At 41.0% G+C, this 24,303-nt stretch overlaps 1 protein-coding gene across 3 annotated transcripts in view; it reads right to left on the reverse strand.

Annotated features, from left to right (window-relative positions):
- The window catches only part of FAM135B (family with sequence similarity 135 member B), a 177,239-nt gene that overhangs the window by 73,795 nt on the left and 79,141 nt on the right, over positions 1-24,303 (reverse strand). For 2 of the 3 annotated variants that reach the window (XM_042465810.1, XM_042465811.1), the window contains exon 3: positions 5,105-5,184. The exons of the other annotated variant lie outside the window; for it this stretch is intronic. In XM_042465810.1, coding sequence (XP_042321744.1) covers positions 5,105-5,184 — 80 coding nt within the window. The remainder of the gene's footprint in view (positions 1-5,104; positions 5,185-24,303) is intronic. 3 annotated transcript variants of the gene reach the window in all.

A 24,303-nucleotide genomic window follows, 5' to 3' on the forward strand; every position in this document is an offset into this window, starting at 1 on the left:
CCATCCTTCTCCCAAAATGGTGGTTTACAACATCATCACTATGCCTTCCCTATGCCTTCAGAACAACAGTGAATCATGCTATGCTATTCTGAAGCCAACAAGAATGAAGGCAGTGGATATCAAGATATCAAAGGTGAGATGTCAGCCCATGTGATTTCTTGACATGGCAGTGTTATATTTTGTTCATTTCACTTCCCAGCCCCCATAATTTGCACCCCTCAATGGAATGCCAAAATTACTTATAACATTGTAATAACTATTGTACTCTTTATGGGAAGAGCTTCTAACAGGAACCCATAACTGTTATGAATGAGTGAGAACTTCAGATCTTCAATAACTTTATGCCATCAACCTTAAATTTCTGCCTTATTAATCATTACAATCTCCCCCTGAAGCTTGAGGAATCAATTATAGTACACTTTCCAAAAAGATGCCCATGAAGCTTTAATGGCTTAATCCATCCTTGCTTTGATGTCAGCCCTGTAAAGCAATTGGAATCCTCATTAGATTGCATTAGTTCCATGCAAATCAGTTGCTAATCCTGTAATGGCACCGCATGCGACAAATTTTTCTTCAGAGGTTTTACAGCCTTTTGCATGGCTGAACAAATGCTCAGCTGTTCTATTGATCTCCATGCCAGCTGAGACAAAACATGCAATGTAAGTGTATGTTTATGTGCCTTCAAGTCACCTGTTGACTTATGGCAACCCAATAAGCTTCAAAGGGTTTTAATAAGCAAGGAATACTTAGAAGTAGTTTTGCCAGTTTCTTCCTCTGAAATATAGCCTACAGAACCTGGTATTTGTTTGCAGGATCCCAGCCAAATACTAACTAGGCCTGACCCTGCTTAGCTTCCAAGAGCAGATAGGATCTGATGCCTTTAGGATATTTAGGCCCTTATGATATAAAAAGGGAAGGGGGAAAACTCTAGTAGCCCTTTCAGATGAGTTGGGCTTCAATCCACTTCTACATGTAACTTCTCAAGGCCATCTTTCCTAAGCAATGTTTGTAAGGTTTCTTTTTGGTTTTGAAAGTGTGATGGAAGTTGTTTTTAATAATAATAATGGAAGCAAATGCATGCTTCATTTTTAGTTTCAATTAGAACTATTAAATACAGAGGAAAAGTGACATATTTAGAAACAAGAAACAGAAATCTGGAGGTTTACAATTCATTGTTGGAGAGTATGATTATATTACTCCATTTTCACTTTGCCTTTTTCCCAAAAGTGAGACTAATGGTAGCTCAGAAGAAAAACAGAAATGTGCATTAAAAGAGATGGAGACTTGGGGGTTCAACAGACAAGCAAATGGCATGGCCTCAGTCAGGACTAAAAAGAACCCACTGAAAGCAAGGTTTTTTTTAGATTGCACAGCAGGTGCCATCAGTGCGCCAATGGCGCACTCACATACAGAGATGATACATGCACAGTGTGGTGACATTTAGATGGTGCACCACACTTATATCATCATGGTGGATCCCATGTGGGCAGGGCCAAGCCATGATGGCATCACCAGCACACGGTAGAGCTTGGGAGCATGTGGTCGCTCTGCACTCCCGAGCCCTAAAGTCAGTCCCAGACCACCACTTTCCAACAGTCTGTACCAGGCCATTGTATCAATTGAAGGGCAAAGAAAGATAGTAGTACAAACACTAATATAAATTTATTGGTTTCCTGAATCTAAAGATCTTCTTCTGCTCATGGTGTCTGACACTCTAACCATTACATTTAATTTAGTAACTTTTCCTGGCTTGCTCCCCACCTGATATAAATGTCATTCAATTGTGCTCTAGTCACTGGCAGAATGAATCTCCTTCTCCCTGTGCAGCTAATTCCAGTGAAATAGGTTGCTGAGGGAGATACAGTTATGGGCATAGCATCAAAATCATGACCAAGTAGCGATCATGTTTACAAGACAGTTACAGATGAGTAAATCTAGCTGCCAGAGGAGGGCAGAGATTTGGAGCTGTGGGCACAGAGCATTATGCTTTCCACCTGCAATCTAAGGCGCGTTACAGACCGCCCATAAGGGGCGGTCTCGCACCGCCACCAGTTGCAGCATCCGAGAACCGCAGCAACCAAATGGAGCGGTTCCCGGACGCTGCAAAAAAGGAACGCGATTTTCGCGCTCCTTCCTGCGGCCTGGAAGAGACGCTGCAAGTGCCAAAGCGCGCACTTGCGCCATCACTTCTGCCTCGTGACATGCGGATGCAGAGCGTCTGCTACGTCAAAATGGCAGCACCCATCTGTTTGCGGTGCTGCCATTTTGACGTAGTCATTACGCGCAAGGGGCAAGGCGTGTCAGGAAGCGCCACCCCTCGCGCATAATGACGGCGCCTCATGGGCCCGTCTGTAACATGCCACTGATGTGAAACTGAATGTGGTTGAGATTAGTTGCTACTGCCTGTGCCTGTAACCAACTTATTCACAATTTCATGTTAGAAGAACAGTGCTAGCAGTAGAATTTCTTCAGTAATTCCTCCCTCCACAGCCTCAATTAGATTTATGGAACTCAAGTTAGTGGGACTGTTAAAGACATAAAATGGAAACAATGCAACATTGTCAATGTTGATGTGCCTGTACCATATATGAGGCCAAAAGACATTCCCTGATGTCTTTCCCTTAGAAAGACCCTGAATGTAGGATATGTGAAAGTGAAAGTGAAACTGTATTGCTGTGATTAGATGCAGAGTTAACTACATTCTGTAATATGTAGGGATAGAAAGAATGTTCAAAAATATTTTAATAATAGTTATTATCATTTGGTCAAAAACTTATTTTCAGGTATCAAGAAAGAAGAATCCTGAACTGATGAGAGTCTTCACAGATCAGGACTTTTTTGTGCAAAGTCACATGTGGTTGATTTATACAGAAAATGGATTTTCTGCACAGAACGTAATATTTCTGCATAGATGTATTATTTTCTGCATAGAAAATACTGTTTGCTATGTAGAAACTACTGCCTTCCAACAATCACATGACTATTTGTTTCAGGCCAAGTCCCCAATTGCAAATGGTTTCATCATATGCCTGCCAAAGATTTTCTCACAGTTGGACTATTGCTAAAATTACTGATTGCTTCCTTCAGGAACAAAGAATCACACCCTTAGTAGGAAGATGCAGATGTAGTGTTTTGAAAATATTAACAGAAATTGGCAGTGTTGTATTTTAAAGTGCTGGAACAAGCTTAGTGTAGTTTGTTACATTCACATAACAGTATAGCAAATAAGACACACAAAAAGATATGGAAAATAAAAAGTAAGGGAAATATCTCTAAGAGGGAAGAAAAATTGTCACTCTCTGCACAACTGACCACTGACACCAGAGCTCATCTATCCTGCAGAAGTGAACTGAGGACAGCTAGGTATCCCTGGCTCACAAAAGAGAGAGCTTTAAAAGAAAGTGTGAGGTTTGTGAAGAGTCTTGATGAAAAGCATGAAGAGGGAATCATCACAAGGAGAGGGTGATGTAATCAGTATAATGAAAGAAAAGGATAAAAAGCATTCTGGGAAAAAATAGAGAGCAGTGATAGGCAATAAGAAGAGATGAAAACCTACACAAGTGTTTAAATAAGCATCAACGCCAGAGTCTTGTGGGCTCATCTTAATAGGAGGCATTAATGAATGAAAAGAGATAAGACGCAGGAGATCTGGGAACTAAATGTACTGGAGGGAGATTTAGAATGTCCTTCCTTTCTCCCCTACAGTGCTCCATGACATATAAATGTTGGCTCCATAGAGTTTCCTAGGACCCCAGAGTTGAATTTGGGGGCATGCAGGGTGCTGCAGGGGTGAGAGAAATTGCCCTTTCCCAGTTCTGCTAGAAACTTCTGGTGCATCAGTTGATGTCCACCACTGGACACTTCCCCATGGCTGGTCTTCCCAATTGTACACCAACATTAAAGCCATTGCAAGAGGTTCCAAATCAGGGATGCAGTTATTGGGTGGAGGGCAAAATGAGGGCATAGCTTTCCCAGTAAAAAATATGCTCCCACCCCATGAAATATTCCTTCCATTACCAAATTTCAAGCAAGGGAGTGTATGAGACACAAAAAAGTCTTCACACCTAGACGGCTTATATTTGCTTAAATTTGTTCTTGTTCCCCTGGTAACTTTGCCTGCCCTTTTACTTTGGATGCCTTAACTGTTTACTTTGGATGCATTAACTGTTATTTTTAAATACTCACTATTATTATTATTATTATTATTATTATTATTTTCCGTTATTCTAATGCTACATTTCTGGGGAATGAAGTAAAATTTCATTGAAGGGGAAGAATTTTGACTGAGCAGGTAATGCCTTCATTTTGCCTTTCCCACCATAGCTACATCCCTGTTCCAAGTGTGTTCAAAACAATGACATTAAAAAAAGACCAGGTCCCTCAATCTAATTCTCATCTCTCCAGATGCGTTAGCCCTCCTGGTACAAGTTTAGGTACGTACAGGTCAAGGACTTCCAGCAGAAACATAGCGTTCACATTTATCCATAGTCCTTGCAATCTGCAGTAAGTCTGGGAACTAATCCCCAGGTTCAGATTGTAATAGCATTAAAAATATATTCCATCATATTTGCCCACCCCTGGTACTGAAAGAAGCCTGCAAAAATCATAACAGATACACATAAAAGTTCACATAATTAAAGCATAGAAAACTTTAAAATATTATTAAAATATGTATATTAAAATAAATTTAAAGGGATAATCAATAACCAAGCAAGAAATATGGGCAGTATAGTGCACTATTAAAAGCCCTTTCACCATAAGGAGTTACTTTCCAAAGACCTGTTGAAACAAAAGAGCCTTTGCTATGTGCTGGAAGGACATCATAATGGGATTCAATGTAGCCTCTCTAAGAAAATAAATCCAGAACCAGGGAGCAACCACTGAGAAGTCCTTCTTCCAGATGTACCTAGGAGGATGGTAAAATGGAAAGAAAAACTTCTCCTGGAGCTTTAAAAATATGGGCAGGCTTATATGAGAGAGTACCACCCTTTTGATAACCCATAGTTATACAACTTTATGTTATAAAAAGAACATTCCTACCTCAAATAGTTTCAATTTATATCCATTGAAATTATTTCTCTCTCAGGTTTTTTCTCTCTCTCACCTGTTTGTTCCACAATAGATGTCAACAATCGATGTGGGATTCTAGATGGGACTTTCAAACTTGCATGCACCAAGTAATACCTAGAGGGGCAAGATTTGACAAAGAAAGGATGATTACAAAAGCTGCAGTTTTCCTTCATGAGTAAATGAAAAGTCCAAGCAAGCTCTTTAAGATGTTTCATTGCCTAAAACTGATCCATGTGAAGGCGCTGGAAAAATAATGAACAGGTTTATAGGGTGGTCAGAGTGAACACTGGAGAGGGCTCCTGTACCTTTAATGGTTGTGTAGAAGGGGGATTTCAACAAGTGTGGCTTGTTACCTGGTTATGTGACAAGCAACATCTGCCGAAATTCCTTGTACCCAATTCTTAAAGGTACAGGAGCCCTCTCCAGTTTTCACCCTGACAACCCTCCTTATGAAGGAAACAAAGGATGCTTTGCCACTTGAGCAAAGTTTCTTGGCTGAGAAAGTGTGTTATATTTAGAATCTGGGTCTGTTTTACAGGATGGAAGGTCAAACCAGAACAGAAATGGGCAACTCTATTTTACATTTCATGCTGTCTGGCAGATATGGAGAGTTGTAGTCTAGACAAAATAATAGCTGTGTTAGTCTCTTGAAGCATAAAAAGGAAGGAAGAGGGGAGAAAGGAATGTAGCAGCACCTTTAAGACTAACTAGTTTTTATTTTTGCATGAGCTTTCGTGGATAGAAACCCACTTTTTCAGATGCAGCAGAGTGATGATAATGTTGGAAATGAAGAAAGCATCAACATTTGTCTTTTTGGTAATTATGCCTAGAGAGGGAACTTCCTTGACTGCCTCTCCTGTTTCTCTCTGTGTGTTCCTTGGTCAGTGTAATTCCTGCTCTAAGAGGTCACTACCACTCTCCTCCCACTTCTCTACAAAAAAGTTAAGTGTACTGTAAGGTTATACAGCCATTTATCTCTCATCTTATTTTTGTCCTCTATGCGAAATAAGGTTCTACAAAGATAACTCCTCCACATGCATGGGAGTCAGATCTAGGAACTGCTCTACCAAGTACAGTTGGCCATCCACATTTGCAGCTTTGGCTTTTGTAGATTTGATTATTCATACATTTGATTAATATGTTCCCTCTAGGAATCCCTAGGTCCTCCAGTGTGACACTACTATCACCTTCTGCCAAACATTACACTGGAGGCCCAAGAAATTCCTATAGAGAACACTTCTCTAGGAATGTGTAGGTCATCCAATGCAATTTCATGGTCACCCTCTGGCAGATCTTGACCACAGAATTTCCCTGGAGGACACAGAGATTCCTAGAGAGATGTTCTCTCAGGGACTGTCTTTGCACTTTCACAGGAGTGATGCACTCCTATTTCCAATGAATGTGAAGGGCCCACTGTATAGATATATTTTCTATTAATTATATCTTTCCCCATTTTGAGTGGATTTATTTGTAACAATAAAAGTAAGTCTTGTTTTTAAACTTACCAGAGTACCCTGTTTGATACCAGAAGCTCATTATGCAGTGGCACACACTGCAAGCTCTGCATAATTATATACCAATAATTTCCTAAATTTTCTGGTAGAAAGCATATTTATACAGTTGTGGGAATGGGATGGAATGTAATAGGACCCAGAAGCATGTAAGTCATGACCCTACAAAGCCACCTGAGTATTCCTTGCCTAAGAAAATCATGTAAAATCCATGGTATCGCCATGAGTCAACAGGCAAGCTGAAGTCACATACACATGAACACATTCCCTATATAATTGTATATGTAGTGATGGTGAATATGAATCAATTACACATGCTTCTGAGGAAGTAGACCTAAGGGCCCAAACAGACAGGCCAAAATAAAGCTGTTTCAGGCCACTTTGGAGTTATGCTGCTTAAATGACACATGCATCTTAAGAGACTAGAAGCTGCGCCAAAGCTGTGCTCCAGTCCTTAGGACTGGAGCATGGCTTTGGAGCAGCTTCTGGCCTCTTAGGACACATGCATCATTCAAACAGCATACCTCCAAAGTGACCCAAAGCAGTTTTGTTTTGGCCTGTCTGTTTGGGTCCTTAAGTCTACAAAAGCTCATGCTACCAACTTCTTTCTTTCGGTTAGTCTCAGGGGTGCTACAAGATTTGTCTACATACTGACTCTACCAACTAACACAGCTATATCTTTGAATTATAATTGTATTTCTCTATGTTGGACATTCATAATTGTGATTGTGAATCCCAATCATTTTTTAAAAAATGTTCAAAAGTTCAGGGGGGCTTGAACCTAGTGAAACTCAGTCTAGTAGATTACAGGAGAGGGCATTTAAAAATAATGTATTTTTTAAAAAACAAAATTATTTTAGCAAAGATGAAAAAGGGCAGTCCATGGGATAGAAAAGCAAAGGTCCTCAAAAATAAAGGATGCACAAGACACCTCATTGGCATGTGCGCAGTGTGAATGTGCATGCCAAACTGGCACTGGGAGAGTGCAAAGTGTGCAGTTTTCCTTCGTGAGTAAAGGTCCCAGGCCACCAGAAAGTGGTGGTCTGTACTGGGCCAAACGTAGAAGACCACATGTGGTGCCTTGAGCTATGCTTTGCCCATCCCTGAAATAAATAGATCTGGATCATCAAAATGTTTAATTGAAGTTCAGGGTTATGTTCATGAGCCAGAAGTTGGTACCTGGCTGGGGGAGTATGGCAACTGCAGTTGTAAAAAGGAACTTTTCCATGCTCTGAAATGGCCCTTCACAAACCTCAGGGTCACATTTCTTCCTCCTTTCTATTGCATCCATGAGTGAAGATCAAAAGTATCTATTTTTCCTTTCAAACTTGTCCCGCTTTCTCTTTAGAAAGTGCTTTTAGGAAGGCTGACTAATTTAGAGCTTAAATTTTAATGTAAGACTACTGAATAAACAGGATCCCTCTCTGCACTGGCCAAATTGAACAGCCTACCCCTGTCGTCTCAGCAGGGAGACTGGACAAAGCACAGCCCAAACTCTGGTTCTGATGTGAATAGAACAGATTATGCCTGACCAGCATCAGGATCAGGTTATAATACCCTTAACACACATTAAAGTAACCTAGTCCTCCATTCCAATGCAGGGTTGCTGTGTTAAACACATCCCACTCAGCCACTTCTAGACCACACGTTGAACTTGAGTCAACAGTGTGATGCAGCAGCTAAACAAACCATTGCAATTCTAGGTTGTATCAATAGGAGTGTAATGTCTAGATTGACGAACTAATAGTACCACTCTATTCTGCCTTGGTCAAACCTATCCTGGAATACTATATCCAATCCAGTCAAGAAAGTGATGGACATATATGAACTAATTAGACAGGCAATTGAACCTTATTGCAATATTATCAATACAGTAACATCCTCCACTACATCTGATGGTAGTATGGTATATTATGTCATGTGACACATGCCCTATCCATTCCATACTAAGGTGGCTGCCTCTCTCTGCCTAATAGTTGGCTTGGCCCTGATATGTGTTCATACTACAAAATTATAACACTTGAATTATACTTTAACTGTTGTGGCTTCATCCTGTGGTATCCTAGCATTTCTAATCTGGCAAGGAAGACTGCGGATTCTCTGGCAAAATTCATAGGAAGTGCATACCAAACTACAAAATTTAGGATTTTGTAGGATGGGGCCAAGACAGTTAAACTAGGTTCAAAGTGCTATGATTATGCAATGCAAATGCACACTTGATCTGACATCCTCCTCCAGATTAAACTAGAAGTGTAGAAGAGAAGTGTGTAAGTATGAGACTCAGTAAACCATACTGTGAAAAGGCCCATATGTGAATATGTAGGTTAGGTTGGTAGGTAGATGGCTTGTTAAGGATGTATTCTTAATACCAGATGTAGTGCTTTTCCCCAGCACTTGGCTGCTCTTTCTGAGCTCACAAATATCCTCTGTGTCTGGGGAATAGCAAGTAAGTATTCACCAGTGTAATCTGTCACAGGCAAGTGGCAAAGCTTGCTGTCAAAATGGTAGAGTAGCAATCTGTTGGGGTGATGACACACTGTGATCACAACTGTGTTTCTCAAGGCATCCTGCTGGATGATAAATTCTTCTGTGTCAAGACAAAATGCTGGTTTTGCTTTTCTCCATTTCAAATGCCAGTCTTTTTAACACTGGGAGCCACAGATATGACAGAAACATGAACTGTCCTTGCTCTTCATTGAATAAATATGTTTGTGAGCCAATTGCTTGGATTTCGTTTGGCTACTCCATGGAATAAATTTCATAAATCTGATCTTTACTTTCTTTCTATCTCTTTTCAAAAAAGAAGAAACCACTAGTTATGAGATAAGAGGATGATGATGATGAAGAAGAAGAAGCAGCAACAGTATGAGAGTTAGCAGCAGCAGCAGCCATTGGAGTAGTGGATTTATATACCCAGGGTTGTCTAAAGATATTTTCCTGTCTGACGAAAGGGACAAGATAACACTCTTTCCATTTTTTGTACAGAACATGCTGTTGAACCTCAGCACTGTCAGTGGTATTAGACCCTCCATCACTTTAATTCTCCTAAATTCAATTCAGAAGGCTACTTTAGATATTCAAGATAGGCCATGCGGCATGCAGAGCTCTGTCCTCCAAGAGAGGGTAAAAACTAAGGAGGTTACAATGAAGAGTTAGGAGATGGTGCCACCACTGGCCCTATGATCTCCACTCGCAGGCAGCTGCTTGATCCAGCATCATATCTCATTGTTTCTGTTGAATTATATATACAAATTAGATAATTTTTATTGCCTATTACCACCACTCCATATACATAATCTGACATAACTATGGGATCCTCTGCAGTGATATGCCTAATGACGTTTTCAGTGTTACATAATTTATGCTCATTTTTCAAAGGGATCTTGTAGCACCTTTCAAACTAACTGAAAGAAAGGAACTGGTAGCATGTGCTTTTGAAGACTTTTCTACTTCCTCATATGCATGCTACCAGCTTCTTGCTTTCAGTATTCACTTTCAAAGGTGCAACAAGATCCCGTTTTTCCAGACTAGTACTTCTATGTCTTTGAATTATTCTCATTTTGTAAACCTATGTGTTAGCTCTACATGCAACCCCTCATATTCTCCAGTATGAACTATTTTCTAATTTGTATGCTAATTACTAATCTACAAATTTGCAAAAATTTGTGTGTGAGAGTGCATGTGTGTGAGTGTGTGCATGCACATGCATGTGCAAGTGCCTTCAAGTAACTGGTCAACTTATGGTGACCCAATGAATTCCATAGGGTTTTCCTAGACAAAGAGTACTCAGATGCAGTGTTGCCAATTTCTTCCTCTGAAGTATAGCCTGAAATACAGCACCTGGTTGCCAACATGGTGTAGTGGTTTGAGTGTTGCACTGATTCAGGAGACCAGGGTTTGATTCTCAGCTGAGCCATGAAACCCACTGGCTAATCTTCGGTGTCACCAGAAGTGGCTGGTGAAAGGGAAGTGGAAATGTCAGTCTGCTGTGTCCTGACTAACAGGAGAGCAGACCTCTGTTGCTCACAGTGGCTGATGGCCAGTAAATTATGACTTCAAGAGGAGATGCTAGGTAGGTAATTACATAACTAAATAGCTGATGCAGAATCTTGACCAATGTTTTTCAAAGGAAGAAGTAGATGTCTACCCATTTCTGTTTTCTGTTTCATTTCATTTTGTTTCACCTACCTGCCTGCCTGCCTCCCCTCCCTCCCTCCCTCCCTCCCTCCCTCCCTCCCTCCCTCCCTCCCTCCCTTCCATTCTGCTTTTGCATTTTTAGTAGCCTGAGTGGCATCTGAAGGGGATAAGATGAGTTCTGGACTCAATACAACTTCCCAGCCTAATATAGTTTTTCATTTTTCATTTTCTAGTTTCACAATGTATCATGACCAAGGGAAGAAAAAAGGACCTAAGAACTTGCTGATAGGTTTAGATTTGAGTACAGTCTGTAAGGTGAAATCAATGTGTGTATTTCATTTATCTATGAAAATTCAAGTTCTGAGGGGCAAAATCCAAGTGTGAATTTCATATAGACATGAAAATGGTTTTACAGTGCCCTTTGGTCCAAGGAAGGTGGCATACAGATTCAATTTAAAAATACAAATTAAACCAAATAATCACAACAATATATGAACTGTAAAGGAGTATTCTGTAGAGAGGTCTTTGGGGAAAAGACAGAGGGGGAAAACTGTAACAAAACGAAAAAACAAATAAGCATGTTGTCTCCCAAACCAACCATCAGAGAGGACAAAAAATTCACACTACTGCAGAATGGGGATTATATATACAGACATGATCAGTTTACTATGCTCATTTGACTTTATGGCTCAAGGTACTGTGACTTAGGCCTGGGCCAGATGGGCCAAAAGCAGCGTGCTGCCCCGATACTAGGGTTCCAAAGCATGCAGCAACCGCATGCTCCGGAACTCTAGCATGTCACAACTTTGCACAGAATAACTCCCAAAGTGCAAAGATTCTCAAATGTCCAAAATTCTTCCATCTAGAAAATGCTGTCATTGAAGACTTATTCTTGCAAAATTTGGACCTTTTTAGCACAGAAAAAGAACATTTCCAGCAGAACATTTGCTGCACAGAAAATAATACTTTTGTACAAAAATATCACAAAATAATTTTGCACAGAAATATTTTCTGCACAGAAAATGCTGTTTCTCGAAGAAGAAAAAAGTGCACATATTGTGCAGAATGAGTCCTTTTTGTCCTCACACTAGCAATGATAGCACCAGGCAACACAGTGGAGCACATACGCAGACAGCCACCTGGCATCGCTCCAGAAGGCAGAGGTAATTTGAGGAAATAAGAGGCCAGAATACTCCGGGAGGAGCCTAGAGTATTCTGGCCAGTGTAAACCCACCCTTTCCTTACAGAAGAAGCCTCATTGAGAGGCCCCTGTTCATGTGACCCAAACAGTTTCCATTCTGCTAACATTTGAGATTATCATTCAACTTGAAGAATATCAGAAATAGCAACTGAAATTCTACAGTCATTTAGTTAACTTTCACAGCATGCATTGTTTGGATGCTTGTCCAGATTTACAGCCTTGGACAGCTAGGTTTTGAGCTTGGCTGTTGTTCATGAGCTATCATATAGAACAGGCAACACTTCTGTAATTCATATCACAAACAGTAACACAAGCAAACACATATTTTACTCACACCAAGGCTCATCCCACCTCAATTATAGTTTACTAGGTGGTATTCTATGCTTTCTGTAGATTGCATTAAACTATCAACTGCAGTGTTTTCAAATGAGCATGAGCTAAGTAGCTCACCTCCAGTTTGGACCTACTTGTCTGCGGTAAACCATACTTTGCCATTTTATCCCACAGAGGAATCGGTTAAACTCTCAAGCTCACTTTCTCCTCCATTCTCACTTCTTAAAGATTAAGGCGCGCATCCAAAGGAGGGCGACTAAAATGGTGAAGGGTCTAGAAACCATGCCCTATGAGGAACAACTTAGGGAGCTGGGGATGTTGAGCCTGAAGATGAGAAGGTTAAGAGGTGATATGATAGCCCTGTTTAAACATTTGAAGGGATGACATATTGAGGAGGGAGCAAGCTTGTTTTCTGCTGCTCCAGAGAACAGGACCCGGAGCAATGGATGCAAGCTACAGGAACAGAGATTCCACCTCAACATTAGGGGAGACTTCCTAACAGCAAGGGCTGTTCGACAGTGGAACACACTCCCTCGGAGTGTAGTGGAATCTCCCTCCTTGGAGGTCTTTAAATAGAGGATGGATGGCCATCTGTCAAGGATGCTTTGACTGAGAGTTCCTGCATGGCAGGGGGTTGGACTGGATGGCCCTTGTGGTCTCTTCCAACTGTACAATACTATGAGTCTATGAAGGGGCTGGACAGATGGGAGGAAGGGGCCGCCCCTTTATCCCCCGCATCATTGCCATGGCGACTGCACATCACGGCAATGATGCACTCAGAAAAAGGAGCTGCAAAATGTGCCTCCTTTTCCTGCTACTGCTAAGGCACCATTAGCGCCCTGGAGTGGTGCGATGACATCGTTGTGCACTGCATATGATCATAGGATCATACAGTTGGAAGAGATCACAAGGGCCATCCAGTCCAACTCCCATTCAGTTTGGAAAAAACAAATCTCAGAATCGGAATCTTCTTGGACTCTCCACGGATACCATCTTAAAGTTAGAAATTAATCAAGCATAGTTGGTTATAAAACAAAGAATCCTAGACATTGCAGGCCAGACGGAAATTGCTGCCTTTCCTAGACACATAGTGGTAAATAACCAAATCTCGGTTTCATCGCCTACTCCTTATCAATATCATGTTACAATACCCAAATTTAGGAGACTCTATCTTTAGCTGGATTTAATGCTCTCCCAACAGCAGTGCTAGAAGGGAGATATAAAAAAACACCTTATGAAACTTGGCTTTGTCCTTGCGATGATGGTGTTATTAAAACTACAGTGCATGTTCTATTGTACTGTCAATTCTACAAGGACAGTCGCCACCAGCTGATTACTCCTCTTCTAAACAAACACTCTGGACATACTGATACTTTCTATTTACGTTATCTTCTGGACAATCAGAAACCAAGTGAAGTTCACAATGTAGCAAAATTTTGTTACATTATATGTAAAATATGCTCCTAATAGCTTGGTGAAAACTGATATGTGTATAACATGACCTTGTATTTGTATCTGAAATTGTTTTTAACAATTATTAATAATTATATTTTGAAATTATTATTTTATCAAGTTATTTTGTATACTGGTGAATGACCGAATAAATCTTACTACTACTACTACAAATCTCAGAAATTGTTGGTCAATACCTGGTTGGTATCCTATGCATATGTAGGTTTGCTTTCACATTTATGGGCATTGTATAATAGATGTACTCATTTCTTGGTGGCGCAGTGGTTAAATGCCTGTACTGCAGTCTATGAGTTCAATACCAGCAAGGGCTCAAGCTTGCATCCTTCCTAGGTCACTAAAATGAGTACCCAGCTTATTGTAAGCCACGTAAGCGGTATAGAAATGTACTTGCAAATGCTATAGCAATTTCACTTAGGCCTAAATCTTATTGTTAGTCTTAACTAGAACAAAGTAGTACTTTCAGGGATCATTTTCATAGTGTCTAACTAGAAAAATGCATTCAGAAGTGTTGTACTGAGGACTCATCATCCACAAATTGATTCAATGTGCTGCTGTGGTTGGCACTAAACCAAAAGGATTCTAGCCATGTAGTTGCATTATTTTGGATGATATTCATCACTGTCTTCAATATGTCACTTTACTAGCCACTGTATTATCCACATTGCATAACAGGACAATAAGTGGCCACAATGGGAGATATATAATCACTCGTACACCGTTGGCATTTAGCAGAAGGTTGGCATAGCAGCTGTTCCCCCTAGATGGTATTTGGATTTTGTTTTTTGTTTTGTTTTTAACTCCTAGGGCCAGGGAGCAACAACATAATCCCAAGGGTTGCACTTTGCCCACTCCTAGTGTAGCACAGCCATTGTGTATTTTCACTACATAAGCTTATCTCTACACAAGAGGGCCCAAAAAAGGAGGTTGCAAGCTTGTTTTCTGCATCAGAGAGTAGAACTAAATCTACTGGTTTTAAGTTACAGGAGGGTAGAGTTTGATTGAACATGAGAAGGAACATCTTGACAGTAAGAAATGTTTAGGAATGAAACAAATTGCCTAGAGAGGTGGTGGGATCTACTTCTCTGATGTCTTCAGAAAGAGGCTAGAAAGCTACATGCTTTAGCTGGATTGCTTTAACTGAAGATCATGTAATTGACTGTTGGGGTGGAGCTGATGGCCCCTGAGGCCGTTTCCAACTCTATGATTTCTCTGAGTAAGGAAGAAAGTGCCTTGGTGGACTGTGTACCTGCTGAATCTACAATCTAGTTGCTGACTTTGGATGAGGGTCAACTACAGTGGCACTTGATCTCCTTCCATGTGTTTTTTTTTTTAAATCTCTAAATCAGATAGGTTAGACAACATTTCAGAGGGCACCTTAAAAAAGAAGAGGGTTGTCTTCTGGTTGCTGTCTTCTGCACACCCATCCAACTCACACACACACACTGTGCCATGTGGCCACCTTGTTTGCTATCTCCTGCACTGGAACTAATTACTAGACAATGGTTCTACTGAAGTGTAAAAGTCATCTGATATGAAAAGGTGGACCTTTGCCTGAAGAGTGGGGCTGATGAAGAGATGTGTACAAAAACAGAGGAGAAAAGCATTTCATTTATTTATTTTGGAATAGAGACACAGGATATGATGTGGAAATAACTGAGAGCTATTGCTGTATATTTGGAAGCAGCTAGAGATTCTCCTGTGGGTCAGTAGTTCTACTGCTTGCTGGGGAGGACTCTGCCCTCTCTATCCTCCCATGCTCACTTTGCATATTTATAAATAGACTACACAGCAGCATAAGGAATCTTATGTTATGTTCCCAGTAAGTGCTGACCTTGGATCTTTTCAATACTCAGGTGAAGCAGAAGAGCACATAAAATTTTTATTCTCAAGCACACCTTAGAGGTCATCTCTCCCATTATTTCTGCTTTGGAATCCCCCCCCCCATCTCTATCTCCCTGAGGAAGTGTGTGTGGGGACCATCTGAGCATCTCCTATCCTTTCGTTTGTATTCTAGATCTTCCCAGGACAAGAATAACCAAGGGTCTATCTTCAATGTGTTTCCCAGTGGTCAGATGCTTTGTTGTTGTTGTTGTTGTTGTGTTCCTTTAAGTTGTTTCTGACTTATGGCAACTCTAAGGTAACCCTATCATGGTGTTTTCTTGGCAAGTTTATTCAGAGGGAGTTTGCTGCTGCCATCCTCTGAGGCTGAGAGAGTATGACTTGCCAAACATCACCTAGTGGGTTTGCATGGACAAGCTGGCATTCAAACCATGCTCTCCAGACCCATAGTCCAATGTTCAAACCGCTGCATCATGCCAACTCCAGATGCTTAGAAGCAGCCCATAATGAGAACCTCAGCACAATAGCCTTTCCTTCCATGACTAGTATTCACAGGCATTCTGCTTCTGCTTCTAGTGGCTCTACGTAGACCCTGCTAATCCTGAATTTGTTTACTTCCTTATGAAAACTCTCCAGCTTGGTGGCCATCACTACCTTCTCTAGTAGTGAAATTCTCAGGCCAGGTGTGTAAATGGCTTGGGGCTGGCTGAAAGTTACCCCCACCACACATAGTAGCCTTCTTGAAATCTAAGGATGCATCTATGTTGTAGAAATGATGCAGCTTGATGCCATTTTAAGTGCTGTAGTTCTTCATCCTGGGATCTGTAGTTTTGCAAGGCCTTTAGCCTTCTCTTCCAAAGAGTTCTGGTGCCTCAGAAAACTACTAATCTCAGGATTCTGTAGCATGGAGCCATGGCAATTAAAATGGTGTCAAACTGCATTATTTCTACAGTGTTGATGCACCCTAAGATAATTAGTTAACACCCTATTAAGTATCCTACTACCCTGTGAGGCTAGATTGGAGGATACATATGACAATATCCCAACTGTGGAACTCTTTCCCAATGGAAATCAAGCTAGCTCTGTTTTTGAGGCATTTGGTAGGCAGAAAAAAAGTATTTTACATGGTGTTTGGCTCTTAAATGAGAAAAATCTACCCTGGCTGTTTTTTCAAACTCTTTGTCTGGTTTTAGAAGTGTTTAGACTGTTTTGGATTAGTTTTTTTGTTCCTTTTCAAAAAGTTTTAAAGCTGTTTTTACTTATTGTGCATCACTGCAGGGGCCTTTGGGGGTGGAGAGGTGAGAAATAAATTCCATGAATGACTAATAATATATCACTTTGCGAAGTGGCACTTTATTTTCTCTCTTCTAGACTTCCAGTATGATGGTTCTAGTATTATGAGTGACGGAAAGCAATAAAAACCTGTATCCACTTTTTTCTCATCTTGTGTCATTTTTGTTATCTTGACACAAATTAAAGATGTAAGAAAAATCTATGAGGCTTGGATTTTTGTACACACTTAACAAGTTCAGACCTGTCAAAATGTCCTGCAAAAAGAGAACATATCTCTATGCAAAACCCCACACTTCTCTGAATTTTCTGTTCCAGTTTTCAAGTTTAAACATACACTCAAAATTCTTGGCTTTACTTCACGAACAAAGATTCAGAAAGGACTCATCCGTGCTTTCTACAAGCGTGTTGATGACGTTGGATGTATCCTTCCAGCCTGTGCAATGGATTTTTCTGGTGGAGCACAGCATGCACAGAACTGGCCACACTCTTTAAACCAGAGGTTCAATTGCTGAGGCCTTGACAAGCATGGACGGTGTCAGGGAGGTCCTCGGGTTGTAAGTTTGATTGGAGTTTCCTTCTCTTAGTTGGTTGACCTTAAAGGGGTAGACAAGCACCATCTGCCCGGGTTTGGGATTAGTTTTCCTTCTCCTAGAATGGTTGCCATAAGGCTAGAGAGTCCATCCTGCCCTTTAGCGCTCTTGGTCAGACCCTTTGGTTGTAACCTGTCTGACATGGGAGGCCCTGCCGGTGGCTATTATAACACCGCCAGCATAGCTCACAACTTCATTAGGGTACACAAGTCTCTCCCCCACACAGTCAGAGCATAGCTGGAGGGGAATAAGAGGCCGGAAGATGACAGTTAAGGAGGGAGGAGCCTCTTCCTTCAGGCTAGCCCTGATGGAGCTGGGTCTGCCTGATCACTCCTTCTCAGGCTGGAAGATGACACTTAAGGAGGGAGGAACCTCTTCCTTCAGGCTAGCCCTGGTGGAGCTGGGTCTGCCTGATCACTCCTTCTCAGGCTGGAAGATGACAGTTAAGGAGGGAGGAACCTCTTCCTTCAGGCTAGCCCTGGTGGAGCTGGGTCTGCCTGATCACTCCCTCTCAGGCCGGACAGTTAAGAAGGGAGGAGCCTCTTCCTCAGGCTAGCCCTGGTGGAGCTGGGTCTGCCTGATCACTCCTTCTCAGGCTGGAGATGACAGTTAAGGAGGGAGGAGCCTCTTCCTTCAGGCTAGCCTGGTGGAGCTGGGTCTGCCTGATCACTCCTTCTCAGGCTGGAAGATGACAGTTAAGGAGGGAGGAGCCTCTTCCTTCAGCGAGCCCTGGTGGAGCTGGGTCTGCCTGATCACTCCCTCGCAGGCGGAAGATGAATGAACACTCAAAATACTTGTATGATTATTAAAAGTGCACACACTATGAAAAGAATGCATGGGAAGTAGGAAGAATGTACACAAACATGACTATGAGTTTCATGGATACTCCTTCTGACAAATTTTGTGGTGTCTGTAAACTGACAAAAAACATGAATCAAAGCAAATGTACATTTTGAGGAATGAGATATGTATAAGTGTATTTATCGGTGGGGACTGGTCACTCTCATGATAATGGAGTGATAAATGAGAATGTAATTCTTCATCGAAGCTGCATGTACATTGCAGAATTTCTACAGTTTGACATTACTTTGATTTTTATGGCTCAATGCCATGGAATTCTCGGATTTACAGTTATATAAAATATTCCACCTGCTCTGGCAATGGGCTCTAGTGCCACAATAAATTACAAATCCCTTGATCCCATGGGATACAGCCATTGCATTTAAAACAGTGTCAAATGGCATTAATGTTGCAGTGTAGGGGCATTAATTCTGCAGTGTAGCATCAGCCTAAGTTTCTTCTCAAAGGAAGCAATGAGTAATTTTAGCAATATTCTGCCCACTGTGAGAAAGCCTTCAAAATTCAGGATTTATTTTTGTGGGAAAACTGCACATGGTTGTTTTGCACAGAAAACAGCATTTTCTGCAGGAAGTGTTTCCTGTACAGAAAATGCTGTTTTTAAGGAAAATCAACTATGAATAAATATTTTGCAGGATATGTCTCTAATTACAGCATTTTCTGCACAAGGAACATCATTTTCTGCTCAGCAAACAATATCACTTCTCAGAAAATAGAAAGCTCATTTTCTATGCAGAAAAATTATGTTTCCTGCACAGAGTTTTTTAAAACATAAATCAACCACAAGCATATTTCAGTTTCCCCAGTTACAGAATTTTCTTTGCATAAAATACTGTTTTGTCAGAAAGCAAAGCAATCACATTCTCATCCAGAATAAGTCCCAAACTGTAAAGATTCTCCTCAGTCCAGAATTCTTCTTGTCAGGGTTTCTTGACACACACAAAAACACATTTGTGACAATTCCCCCCAACTATTTTTGAATATTCTTTCCATACTTAGTGTTGGATCTATACCACATTTTAACTGGTTATTAAAGGAGTCCCCCAAAGTGATGAACCCATTTTGCCCATAGGTCTCTCTCTCTCTCTCTCTCTCTCAAGGTGGGCTTCTTTAAGATTAGGACTCAAATCCATAGCTGATTCACTATCCTCCTGCATGGAAACCACCACCTGCAATTCCTCTTTATGAATGAATAGATGAATTCATGAATGAAAAGGCAGAAAACTGTGGGAATGCTTCCTGGTCCAAAGGCAACATTTTGCTCCAGTTAAGACAAATAGCAGGTGGTATGGGGACTGGTCTCTGGGCTCCTCAGTTTAATCTATGCACATTCTCATAATGCACTGAGAAGTTTTGAAAATGCAACCTCCATTGAGGTTACCTTTATGCCTCCCCCTCATCCACCTAAACTTTAAAATAGGAGACTAAGCTTGCAAAAAATGAATGTGCGTAAACTGCAGTTTGGATCTTATTCTTCTTTTATTTTTATTTCTCCCTCTGTTATTATTTTTAGCTTTGAAATCAAATGGCAGTTTTGCCTTCAGGAGCCTGCACTCCCAGACATGGGGAGAAATCAAAAGCTCGAACCCTTTCATCCCCCGCCTTTCTCTGACAACCACATGAACAGGCTTGCTTGAAAGCTCCTTTTATGCTCACCTCAGGAGCTCATGCCCTTCTCAGCACACCGCAGTAGTGAAGCCTGCCTTTTATTTGCTCCTGTGTGTCGGCATTCATATAGTCACCTCCCTTTGTGTTTCCCCTTCTCGGTGCTTAATGAAGCAGGGGACAAAAAGGGGAGGGGAGAGAGGAAATAGACAAGGAGGCTGGATGGAGGCATAATTGGGAAGCCAGTAAATAGCATTTGATTCCTGCCTGACAGAGATGCAGAACAGAAAATAAAAGGCCGGAGCAGTAGGGAACTGACATAAACCAGACATGAATGCCCTGGCCACAGGGATGTGGTGAGTAGGAGGACAACAATCTCCTGGTTGCTTTTTCTTTCCTTAATATTCAGTATTGTATTTAAAAATATCTTGCCATGACACTCAGAAAAGGGTTTTTTTGTTTTTTTTGTTTGTTTGGAATACTTCCCAGAGCTTGAAAGTAATGAGTTGCAAGCAATGCAGTTACCTGTGACTAGTTACCTTTCACAATGAGAGGGTGCTAAAAGTTGCCTTCATAGGTAAAATAAAGAAGAACAGTGAAGGACCTTTATTGATGCAAAGCAGTAGCTCCATTCACTTGCAATTTATTCTGAGAGACAATTAAAATTGTTGGCTATGATCCATACAGTCCTATACAATTTGGATCCAATCTAGCTGAAGGACCCTATCATCCCATATAAGCCTACCCAAGCTGTAAGATCTTCATAAGAGGCAACTCTCTCGATTCCACCACCTTCAGAGGCAAGTTTGGTGGGAACAAGGAAGATGAGCCTTCTCCATGGCAGCTTTCAAACTTTGAAACTCCCTCCCTATGTGAACATTTTATATTATTATTATTATTATTATTATTGTTATTATTATTATTGCAAACTTTTGGGACTTGTTTCATAGACTGGGAGCTCTCACAGAGAAAATTCTCTCTGGCATCTCCATCAAACATACCTATGAATGGGATGGGATTGAGAAATGTGCCTCCACTAAAGATCTTATATTTGGGGGAAGCTCATATGGTAGAATATGATCCTTCAGATAGTCTGGACAACATTATCATGATCCTTCTCATCACGAATGAGATAAACCTCAATTTTTCACCTGATAAACAAGTGAGGTAGCATCTCAAAATTGAAAGGAAGCTCTGGACAAAAGAAACTGACAGACATTTGGTTCTGAAACCAGAAGGATGTGGAACTCCAACATATCTATGTTAGAATCTGGAAATAGAAATGCAAATCCAAAGCCTCATTCTATTTTTGATTAAAAGCCCAGCTGGTGTTTGAAATGTGCAAAGGGGGATTTCTGGAGTGCATTCAAGCTTACCTGTTGTTCTTACTGAGCTATTGGCAACTATGCAAGCATGCCCCCCCCCCACACACACACTTCCTTCTGAGCAGAATAAACACTTCAAAAAGTACATTTAGTACTGATGAGAAATGCCAGACTGACAGCCCATGAGATTAAAGACTCCAGTTTACCATGTGATAGATGCTTTCCAGAGAGCTGCTTTCCAATGTACCTTTGCCAACATGACTCAGTCATGATTTGCAAAAGGTCCTCCTTTAGGGAAGAAAGGGAATTGGCTTTCACCATGAGAACTTCAGGAACCTGGCTCCTACTTTGACACACTAAATGTTAATTGGAGGGGGGGGCACCAAGTGTAGTACTTTCACCTAGCACCCTAAGGAAAATGTCAATGGTCCATCACTCCATCACAACTCACTTGCATTGAGATATGCCTCAGACTGTCTACGTCAGTGACTAAAATTCTTATTTTCTCCTGCAGTGAGAAGAAAATTACTGTAATTGTTCACCTTTGCATGTGAAGATTAAAGAATTCAGGAACCAGAAGCCTAACTGGCTGGCTAAGGTGGGTTGTTGTGTAGGAATTCAAAATATCAGTTCCCAGTTGCTGGTGGAGCATTTTTGCAGATACCAGATGGGGCTCAGTGTTGTCCTCCAAAGCTTCTCCTTAAACTTGATGCAAGCTTGCTTGGCACTAAGTGCAAGGATACCCAAAGACAGATTTTCACATAGTCCTATGGAAGCTTTGTTTCTGGAATTCCAGTTCGTTTGTCTTTTTCAGTTAAAAGCACTGTTAAGATTTCCTGGGAATTACCCTAAATCACTGTCAATCCCCCCCCCCTTTATATGCAGCATTCTAAGCTATGCATTAACAACAATGGCAGCAACATCTTCTGGATAGCTATTTCACAGCAAGATTGTAAAACTCGGTCTTCAAATGCCTCCAAATGATTTCCAACTTATGCTGGGATGGCATATGTCTGCATGTAGTCATTTACACTGTTCTGAGGACTTATTCATTTCAGGCCTATCTTTTGTGATGCTACACCCATCGGCTGCTCTGAAGTTACCACAGCTAGTACATGTGTGAAAGGAAAGGAAAATATTGTATTTTCCCAATTCATGTTCTGCAAAAGTCAACATAGAAGTGAGTATCATTGTCCATTTAATAGGACTTCTCATTCATTCATTCATTCATTCATTCAAGGATTTATATCCTGGCTATCTCTCACAATGGGAGCCTTCAAGTTGTTTCCAACTTATAGCAACTTTAAGGTGTACCTATCACAAGATTTTCTTGACAAGATTTCTTCAGAGGGGGTTTGCCTTTCTCTTTCTCTGAGACAGTGTGATGTCAAAGAATCAAGATGTTGGAAAAGATCCCAGGGCCATCCAGTCCAATCACATCCTGACATTCAGAAATATGCAATCAAAGCACTTCTGACAAATGGCCATCCAGCCTATAGTTGAAAACTTACAAAAAAAAGAGGAGACTCTACAACTCTCCAAGGCAGTTTCTGGAGCAGCAGAAAACAAATTATAGAATCAGAGTTGGAAGAGACCCCAAGGGCCATCCAGTCCAACCCCTTGCCATGCAGGAAGGCATAATCAAGGAACCCCTGACAGATGGCCATCTAGCCACTGTTTAAAAACCTCCAGTGAAGAAGATTCACCACACTCCAAGGCAGCGTATTCCACTGCCAACCAGCTCTTACAATCAGGAAGGTCCTTCCTAATGTTTAGGTGGAATCTCTTTTCTTGTAGCTTGAATCCATTGTTCCACAGATTGGTCTCTAGAGTAGATATCCCTTCAGATATTTAAACAGGGCTATCACGTCACCCCTTCTCCAGTCTAAACACACCTAGCTCGCTAAACCTCTCCTCATAGGTCATGGTTTCCAGACATTTATCCAAGGTTTTTCCATGGCTGAGCAAGTCTTCTGAAGTTGTGGTCCAACACTCAAACTAATAAAATTGTATTATTTGCAAGAAAGATATGAATCTGATCCTGCAATCCCTTTGTATCCATCCTAAAAGGCTGCCTTCCTTGGCTGGTGGGGCTGTGTTTGGTTTGATGGCTCATAAGTTTATCATACCTACAATTATTACACTGAAGAATATCACACAGCTATATTTTGCTGATTAGTACAATGTCTGTGTGTATACTGTGATACTCTCAAGACTGTATATTTCCTGTCCCCAAGTAATTGCAATTGTTCTTGCTGTCTGACAGTAGCTATCTCCCTCAGTAGTTACATTTTCATTTCCATTAGAAGCCAACTTCTTGCTTGTTTGAGGACATCATCATAAAATGCCTTGTGCACAGCCAAATGATTGTGCTGCTCTATTACAAGCTATTCATTTTGCAAGGTTTTGCTACTGGGGAGTTGGGGTGGGGGGATACGATTATACTGCCAAGAAATGAAGACATCCATCTTACCCACAGATTAATGGATATATCTTTTTTTAAAAAAAACAAAATGGGTTAGACTGATGAAAGGAGTGACTTGCATTTAATCACCTGCTGTCTTTGCAGCCAGCACTTTAAGTAATTAAAGTGCCAAGGTTTCCAGTCTAGAATACTGTACAGTTAAGACAAAGGTGGGGAAAGAAAGAAAGAAAGAAAGAAAGAAAGAAAGAAAGAAAGGCCCAAAAACCCTTTGAAAAACTTGACTAGTATTATCAAAATGCTTCTCCCCCCTACAGTGTTTCTTATACGGAATCTTTAAATTCTCAGAGAGATTCTACTGAAAATGAATTGGAGGTGGGGATAGGAAGAACATAGTTCAGTGAGACCATTGAGAAATTTTGCATTTTGCATTTTGCAAATACAATTTTTCATCTGACTTTTAAAAAGTCCAAGGTACCTCCAGTTCTCTCTCTCTCTCAGGCTTTGGGACTGGGCTAGCCTTCCCTTTATGCAGAATATGCTGATTATCTCAGACAGCAGATGCAAGAGTAGCTGCCTCAATGATTCACTTGGGATGCACCAACACTGTAGAAATAATTCGATTTGACACCATGTTTAGTGCTGT

Source organism: Sceloporus undulatus, chromosome 4 (genome assembly GCF_019175285.1).
Source record: "Sceloporus undulatus isolate JIND9_A2432 ecotype Alabama chromosome 4, SceUnd_v1.1, whole genome shotgun sequence".
Taxonomy (NCBI): Eukaryota; Metazoa; Chordata; class Lepidosauria; order Squamata; family Phrynosomatidae; genus Sceloporus; species Sceloporus undulatus.